Here is an 8596-nt window from a genome sequence, read left to right as displayed (position 1 = left end):
CCCGGGGCCTCTCCGCGGCGGTTGGGGGCGGGGGCAGCCCCCTCGCCCCAATTAGGCTCCGATCAAACAGGTCGGGGGGTGCCAAGCCTCCCGCTCCCGGCTTTTGTTGGCGCTCGGGAGGACGGGGGGTGCCCCGGGCTGGCGCCAGCCCCGGCGGTTGTGTCATGCGAACGGCGCAGCCCCATTGAGCGGCGCCCCCCCTCCCCGAGCCCCATTACTTCCGCGGCCCTTGCTGCTTTATCTGACCGCTGCACGCCTCGGCCCCGGCCCATTAGCCGGGCTGGACAGCCGGGGGAGCATCGATTATGCGTTTAACGAGTTGTTAAAGGTTTAATTGTCACTAACGAAGCAGACGAGCAGCAGCAGCCGGGAGACGGGGGACAAGGGGAAGGGTCTCGCTGGGGTCAGTGCCTCGCCCGGCCCAGCGGCATCCCGGCAGGTCCCGCCCGACCCCCGGGGCTATAGGCACGGCAGCGCCTGGCCCCGCGGCTGTGGGGCTGCGCTGAGACCTCGCGGGGAGCCCGGCCGGGCATGTGCGGGGACGTGGGGACGTGGTGGGGCCGGGGTGCCCCCGCCGTGCCTCGGGTGGTGGCTGTCGGGTCCGAAGCAGGAAGATTTTCTGGGAAACGTCTCATTTTGGTGGGGGAAAGTCTGCGCTGCCTGGCTTCCCCAGGGGCCTGGGGCACACAAGGACACCCCAGGAACTTGGGGCAGACGAGGGAGTCCTTGCTGCTGAGCCTCTGTGCCTCACTGTCCCAGCTGTGCATCAGCACCCCAAAGCCCCCATGGGCTCAGTCATCTTCACCAGGCTCTGCTGACCAGGGCCACCACTGTGGGGATGCAGGTGACACTGGCTGTGCCTCCAGCCAGTGGGTGTGCAGGGTTCCCCTGGAGTGCAGAGATGCTCTGGGCACCCCCGGGGACATGGCGCCTTGCCGCCACCACCACCCCACTCCCACCTGTCAGGAATCACTGTTCCCCTGCTGCTAGGACCCCAGGACACCCATCTGGATCCTCCCTCGTGCCACCCCCAGCCAGGGGCTGTGGGGATCCTCATAGCACAATTCTGGCAGCTTTGTGCCACCAACATGTGGCCAGGCGGCCACCACTGGGCAGCAATGAGGGCAGGCAGGAGGCAGGCACAGCCCTTGGGGATGGCCAAGCAGATGCTGCTGAGGACATTTGTGCAGAACAAAGCTGGGCCCAGTCCTCAGCCACGGCTGGATCAGGTCGCTTGTGCCAGGATCCAGCCCCACACACAACATCCTCTTGGAAAGCTCCTTCCTGGCAAAGCCTTGGCAACCTCAGACAGCAGGCAGGGCCCTGGCAGCACCCATGTCCAGCAGCACCCGACTCCATCAGGCAGAAGCCATTCAGCTTATCTCTTTACTCACAATACAACTGTCTCCTCGGGACTGGCACAACCAGTGTCATGCCCCAGTGCAGCTAAAAAAAGTCCCCCAGAGGTCCTCCCTATGAAACTAGAGCTTTTCTGTTCAGTTTTGTTCAAATCTGCAGCATTAAAAAACAAAACAGAACAACCAACCAAACAAACAAAAAAAAAAAAGGGAAAGGGCATGGGGAAAGGAGGTGTCCCACCAGGAGCAGTGGGTGACCCAGCAGCAGGGTGGGATGCCCAAGCCGTGGTCAGATCCTCAGCCCGGGCCGGTGCCTCGGCAAGGCAGAGGGGCTGTGAGTGCCTGCCCTGTGGTGGGGTCCCACCAGCACCTTGTCTCCCTCCCCTGCCAGCCACAGCACCGCCTTGGCAGAAGGAAGATGCAGCCTGGCCTGTGCCCTGTGCCTGCTTTGATCCTACTGAGCACCCCGCCTTCGCCCCCTCACCCACCCCAGGGCCGAACCGGTGCTGGGAGCAGGAGGCAGGGACCAGCGGGGCTGGAGGGGAGCGTTCATCAAATGGGCTGCCAGGTCTTGTCAATGGTCTGAATGTGCTCCTTGGCTTTCATGCGAAGCGAGGCGATGCTGGAGCTCCTCTGGTCCACCTCCTCCAGCGGGTACTTGTCCACAAAGGTGGTGCCACACTGGTAGGGCGTGGGGGCTATGGGCTGCATGCCCTGTGCCATTGGTGGGGGGGTGTTGAGGAAGGAGTGCCCTCCGTACGGGGGCTGCAGGGCCTGGGGGGCTCCCATAAAGCCAGGGATGCTGTGGACCGTGGTGGCGCTGGAGATGGGGGATGTCAGCCATGGATCCAGCGGGAGGGAGTTGCTCATGGGCCCCACGTTGGGTGTCATGGGAGGCCGGTTGAAGGAGAGCACAGGGGTGTCATGGAGCTTCATGGAGCTGGCCTCCATCTTCTCCTGCCGCCTCCACTTGGCTCGTCGGTTCTGGAACCAGACCTGCGAGGAGAGATCCAGGGTGAGCCCCACCATGTCCAGCAGATCCCTCTCAGGGTGCCCCACGTGCTGTATCCCATGTGGGGTGCCCCACACAGAGTACTCCGAGTGGGGTGCTCTGCATGGGGAATAGTGTCTGGTGCAGGGTGCCCTGTGTGCTGGGTCCCACGTGGGGTGCCCCACAGGGCTCCAGCAATGCCAGCACACCATGCACCTTTGCCAAACCTTTCCCACAAACCCCAGAGACTGAAGAGCACCTCCAAGGCATGGAAAGCTGCTCCACAGCCCTGCAAACACCCCTCCAGTCCTCAGGATAACATTATCTGACCCTTGGTAGAGGCTTTTAGAAGCCAAACTGCCACAGTTGCACCGAAATCCAGCAGGAATGAGAGGGACCAGAGCTAAGGCCAGCAGTGACATCTCACCCTGTGAGAGCTGCTCACTAGAGAGCTGGTCCCCATGTCCCCAGAGCACCCAGCAGCACAGGGCACAAGCCAGCTGCTGTGCAGTGCAAAGGAGGAGTAAGGATGAACACCTGAGCTGTGGAGGGGATGTGTCCTATGGGCTGGCCATGGGTGTTGGTGGACACTGGACCACACTGGTGCAAAACTTCTTGTCCAAAGGCAAGGAATGAAACCACTGAAGGGTCCTGTGAGGAGCAACTGAGGGAACTGGGGTTGTTCGGTGTGAAGAAAAGGAGGCTCAGGGAAAACCTTCTCAGATTCTACATCTCCTTGAAAGGAGGTTGGAGTGAAATGGGTTTGGTCTTATGTCCCAGGGGACAAGAGTTAGAATGAGAGAAAACAGCCCCAGGTTGCACCAGGTTGGAGATGAGCAACAATTTCTTCCTTGAAAGGATTGTCAAGTCCTGGGCCAGGCTGCATAAGGCAGTGGTGGAGTTTCCAGCCCTGGAGGGATCTGTAGTTGTGGTGCTGAGTGGTGACCTGGCAGTGCTGGGTTGGATTGGACTCGATGGTCTTTTCCAACCTGAATGATTCTGTGGCTGTCTGAAACTGGTTGTTGCTCAGAGATAGGAAAGATGTCCCTGTAGTCTGGGCCTCCCCAGAAAAAGGCTGAGTTGTCTTGGGCTGGAGCAGAGGCCTGGGGAACTCAGCCCCTTTGTAAGGGGATTATTGCTTTGCTTAGCTGTGGGTTTGTCACTTCTTCAACATCCTGAAGAATATCCTTTCCCTTCCCAATCTCACCACATCAGTGTTAGGGGCAGTGGGAAGCAGATTGGTGGCCCCCAGGCTCTTCCCTAGGTTTTCCCCACAGAGCTTTCTGATTCAGCCCAGGGAATGAAACCTTCGCAGCTCTGCCAACCCCCTGGAACTGCCCAAGTCTGACAAGCCTGAAGTCCTCACATCCATAAACATCTTGTGCTCTTGTGACTGTAAAGATCTGTAATCACAAGTGGCTGAGGTTTGGATTCATTCCCATGGGATCAGCTGGAGGGATGGGAGCAGGCACCACTAGGAAGGGGAAGAAATCTCTGGAAACCATCTCCCTCCCAAATGGAGCCTCTGCCACGTGGGGGGAACTGGGACCTCATGGGGCAGAAAGGCTCAGTCCCTAAATCCCTTCTCTGGTTGTGGGAGGAGCTGGCTCTGCCTGGATGCTGCTTCCGTTTGGAGCAGTGGGGAGGCTGAGGCAGGGAGCAAGGCAGCAGTGGCGGAGCTGAGAGCAAGTGCACAGTTCTGCAGCGCTGGCATGGACCCTCTGCCGCTGCCCAGGGGACAGAGCCGGCGTGCCGGGTCGGGCAGGCAGCCTACCTGCACGCGGACCTCCGGCAGGTTGACCTTCATGGCCAGCTCCTCGCGGCTGTAGACGTCAGGGTAGTGAGACTTCTCAAAGGCGCGCTCCAGCTCATGCAGCTGATAGGTGGTGAAGGTGGTGCGGTTCCTGCGGTGCTTCTTCTTGGGCTGCTCCTCCTCAGTGGCAGCTGCTGGGGTGCCCTCACCGTCCCCTGGCTTCCGCAGCTCACCCAGGTCCCCCTCACACTTATTCAGGAACATGGTGACACCTGCAGGGGCACCGCGGGGGTTAGCTGGGTGTGGGGACAGTGGCCCTGTGCGGCCCCAGGCCGGGGCTGGGTGGATGAGGGAGGGACCGACAGGAGGATGGGAGAGCTCCAGGAACAGGTTATGCAAAGTTGTAATCCTCTCTGCTGCTGCAGCCTTATCCTGGGCCACAGCGTGCCTGGGACTGACCTGTGGCCCTGGGGACAGCTGCCATGGGCACCCTGCTGCTGGACTCCACTGTGAGATGCCACCAGCCAACTGCACCCACCCAAAGCTGCCAGGCAAATGTCACCCGAAGCTGGGGATCCTATGAAACCAACAGCCAGCCTGTCCTACCCTCTGCCCTGGCATGGAAGGGACTGACCCCATGTCAGCTCCCTCCCTCCTGCCCATCTCCTCTCCTCCAGCCACTCTGCTCCATGGGCTACAAGTCCAGCCCTGAGCCAGTGGACAACCCAGTGTTGGTCCTCAGTCATGGCTGGAGAGTCCTAGCAGCATCCCCTGGCCCATAGGCCCTTTTCCTGCACTCTTACGCAGCAATTTCAAGCCTTGCAATGTTTCATCTTTAAGCTTTTAACCCAGTATCTGAAATCTTCCTGCAGTATTTTCTGGGGATTAAAGGATCCTTTTCCAGCGGGAGGATGCAGGCAGACAAGGAAATGGGGCAGGAAGCCACAGTCCTGGGAAGGTGATGCACTGCCCAGCCCTGCCAGCAGAAACTCACCCAGGTGGGTGTGGGGAGGGAAAGGAACAGTGATGAATTCCAGGAGGGATACAATGGGAGTCCCAAGTGGGAGCATGCAGGGCTGTGCCAGATGGTGCTCAGACTGTGCACCTGCCAGGTGCCTGCACATGGCATGCACAGGGAGTGCCCAGGCAGGCAGCGGGCAGGCAGTGGGCAGCACAAGTACGAGCAGCGTCGCAGCAGTGTGTGCCTGTGTGGGCACAGGGATGTGTGCAGCTGCCCCTGCAGGCAGGGACGGGGTGCTCAGGGTGCCCGGGGTGCTCAGGGAGCTCAGGGTTCCCAGGGTGCTCAGGGTGCCCTGGAGGCGTGCAGCAAAGGCGTGGTGTGTGCTGAGCACAGGGTGGAGGGTGTGGAGGTCTGTGCGGCGTGGGTGCAGCTCTGCAGGGCAGTTTGTGACACGTGCCTGCTGCGTGCAGTGTGGGTGCAGTGCCCAGGGCGCAGTGTCTGTGCTGCATATACACAGGATATGTGTGTGGAGTGCGTGTGCAGTGTGCACAGCTCAGTGCAGGGTGTGCAGGGTGTGGGCACCGTGTGAATCCATGCCAGCAGCTGCGAGCACACAGTGGGCGCAGTGCCCTCACCGTGCATGTGCTGCCTTTGTGTGCAGTGCACACACTGCATGCAGTGGAGGTGCTTGTTTCTTGTGCAGCACACTCCATGCAGTGCGGTGCACACTGCATGAGGGGGCACAGCATGGGCAGTGTCTGTGCATGCAGCATAGACAGTGGGTGCCCAGTCCCTGCCAGTGCTGGCACCTCTGCGTCATGCTTGGGTGTGCGCCATGTGCAGGACAGTGGGCACAGCATGCACAGCACAAGCAGTGATGCCCAGGAGCCATGTGTGCAGTGCAGTGTGTGCAGTGCAGGCTCAGGGGCTCTGTCCAATGTGTGCAGTCCACATGCAGGTATGCAGTGTGTGTGTGGTGCCAGTGTGCGTGGTGCCAGCATGTGTGGCTTTGGGAGTTGCTGCCCCCTGGGATGTGCTGCTGCCCCTCACCATCTGTGCTGCAGCCCCAGGGGCTCTGGCTGGCTCTAAGTCTGGCCCTGTGGCTGCAAGGGGACTGCAATTTTGGGGTGCCCCAGGGGGTGTCGCAAGCCAGGGCAGAGGTATTGGATGCTGCAGCATGGGGTGCCTTGAGGCAGGGGCGAATGGGTGATGGGGGGAGCAGGGGCCCTGTCATCACTGTGTGAGCATTGCAGTGTGTCCCTGGGACATGGGGAGGGGGTGGGGTCCCCTGCTGCCACCTCACTCTCACTCACCTGCTTCTCATTTGCGCAGCTCTGCACCTGCAAGGAGAGGGGAGAGGGGGTGAGCACCCAGAGCACCCCGAGCCCTTGCCTGGGCCATCGACCCCCTGGGTATCCCAGCACCACTTCAGGGTCCCTAGCTGCCCCAGGGGAATGTCCCACAGCCCCACAGAGCAATGGGGAAGGCTGGGGCTGGAGGGTGGGAATCAGGGAAATCTGGGGCAATGGGAACAGGTGAGATGGGCACTGGGGGGCACAGGCAAGACAGGCTGCTGGGGTGGGGCTGGGAAGAGGGAGGAGAGAAGATGTGGGGCAATGGAGTGTGACAGGGACAAGGTGTGGTGATGGAGGTCAGGGCTGAAGGTAGCCTCCATCGTCCTCCCACTCTGACCCCATCTGAAATCAAAGGAGGCTAAAAACTGCTGGGAAGCAGAGGAAACCCTGCCATGGGAGCAGGAGTGAGTCAAAGAACAGCAAAATAACATCAGGTGGGACCTGGAGCAGGACGGCAGCATCAGACCCTGCGGGGTGGGGGTGGGGTGAGACCCAGGCCACCCTACCCGGTTCTGCCTCAGCCTGGCCATGGGCATGGATGCCCCTGGGCGTGGAAGAGGGGACCCCAGCACGGGTGGGCTGCAGTATGTTGGCACTGTCCACCCCATATGACCACCCCATAGTCCTCGTCTGCCAGAGCCGCCCCAGGGATCCCAGAGCCTTCGCTCCCGGCATTTTGGGAATGCTGCCTGGAACGGGCAGCGCTGAGCGAGCGCCGCGGGCAGTCCCCTCCCTGCTGCCCTCTGACGTTTTTCTGTGGCCGCTGTCATCCCGGCAGCAATTTTGGGGTTTAAGCCCTTAAGCTTTAAAATTGTGCTGGGAACCACAAGGACCTGAAGGCTCGGGAGAGTTCCCCTTCCCCCCCCACTCCCCATTCTCCCTCCTTCCCCATCTACTCCACTTCCAGACCAGTGGTTTTCCTGCAGGGGCTGTCAGCCAGTGGGGGAGGGGGGGCTGCTGGTAAAGACACCCGAAAAGGCAGCAGAAACGGCATCGAGCTCTGGGGGATGTGGGGGAAAAAATACCAGTACCCTGGTGCCAGAAAGCAGCAGAGCAGCAGTGAGGACAAGTAGCCTCCTCCAGCAGCGGAGGACGAGGAGGCGACAGCCAGGGGCCAGCCCCGGCTTTGGCTGTGGCCCATTTTTTTACTTCTGAAGTCCCTCCGGGTGCCAGGATTTGGCCCCCTGGGCTCGGCCCCCCGGGTCGGGCTGTTGGCAGTGGCTGGGGCGGGCAGTGGGGAGCATAGGGGGCTCCTGCCCTCCCTCCCCAGGTGTAAATCACAGCAAGCGACGCTGGTGGGTGCCCGGCGCCTGGCACCCGCCGCCCGCTCCCAAGGCCCCAGGGAAGGGTGCCAGCCCCGGCCCTGGCCCCAGGCACACCCTGGGCATACCCGCTCCCTTTTGCAGCGTCTTCCCCCAGTGCTTCCTCCCGAAGTGGAATAAAACGGCGTTACCTGCTGGGCACAACTCGGCTTTTCCAGGAGTATTTAACTTTGCCGGTCCCTCCTGGGAACCAAACAAGCGGCTCAAGCTCACCAATCTCGCAGCTTTGGCAGCCAAAGTTGCCTCTAGTCTTCTTATTTGTCACAGAACCGCCGTGCTAAGGCTCGGGAGAATCTTTATTTAGTGTTGCAGATGTCACCAAGGCACCGCAGATTGGAAATGAGTCCAAAGGATTAAGACAAGGTTATTAATTGGAGGCCTTCCCCTTTAAGAATGATTGACAGTTACTTTCTGGACAAGTAATTGCTCTAAATGTCCCCCCAGCACGGGTCCGGGGGGGTGGCGGCGGACAAAGCCCCGAACTGCCTTCCCCACTCAGATTGTCTCCCCACAAAGGCGTCCTGCTGGAGTTTGCCTTGTAATCCCCTCATTACGGGCGAGGAAAAAGAATTAGAAACAGGGGGAGTGGAGAAGAAAGGCCGGGGCCGTGGGGGGGAGGGAGGAGGATTTCCTTCAGCTACGAAGGCTCTGCTCTGGGGCTGGGGTCCAGGGCAGGCACCCCAAGCCCCGGTGGGATGAAGATGCTGCAGTGGGTGTCATCACTGCCGGATGGGGATGTGAGCCTGGGGGTGGCCTCGGTGACGGCATGTGTGGCCCTGTGGGCTTCAGGGGATGCAGAGCCCTGCCTGTGTGAGGATGAGGGACAGGCAGCGATGGGCACTGGGTGTGGGGACAG

At 60.8% G+C, this 8596-nt stretch overlaps 1 protein-coding gene across 1 annotated transcript; it reads right to left on the bottom strand.

Moving 5' to 3' along the window:
• Positions 1-1572: 1572 nt before the first annotated feature.
• On the bottom strand, positions 1573-8157 carry RAX2 (retina and anterior neural fold homeobox 2). Its single transcript, XM_009909430.2, has 4 exons — positions 7872-8157; positions 6377-6403; positions 4124-4374; positions 1573-2354 (listed from the first exon to the last, which is right to left on the bottom strand). Exons 3-4 carry the CDS (start codon positions 4364-4366, stop codon positions 1911-1913), a joined length of 687 nt encoding a protein of 228 aa, XP_009907732.1. The 5' UTR covers positions 4367-4374; positions 6377-6403; positions 7872-8157; the 3' UTR covers positions 1573-1910.
• Positions 8158-8596: the final 439 nt, after the last annotated feature.

This window comes from Dryobates pubescens, chromosome 31, assembly GCF_014839835.1.
Source record: "Dryobates pubescens isolate bDryPub1 chromosome 31, bDryPub1.pri, whole genome shotgun sequence".
Lineage (NCBI taxonomy): Eukaryota > Metazoa > Chordata > Aves > Piciformes > Picidae > Dryobates > Dryobates pubescens.
This window is presented reverse-complemented; position numbering and strand designations above follow the sequence as displayed.

Bases quoted from the DNA above. Each gene is read 5' to 3' on its own strand.
- RAX2 (XM_009909430.2), bottom strand. From the start codon at position 4,366: ATGTTCCTGAATAAGTGTGAGGGGGACCTGGGTGAGCTGCGGAAGCCA. The intron at 2,355-4,123 runs GTAGGCTGCCTG...CTCTCCTCGCAG, and splicing joins TGCCGGAGGTCCGCGTGCAG to GTCTGGTTCCAGAACCGACG.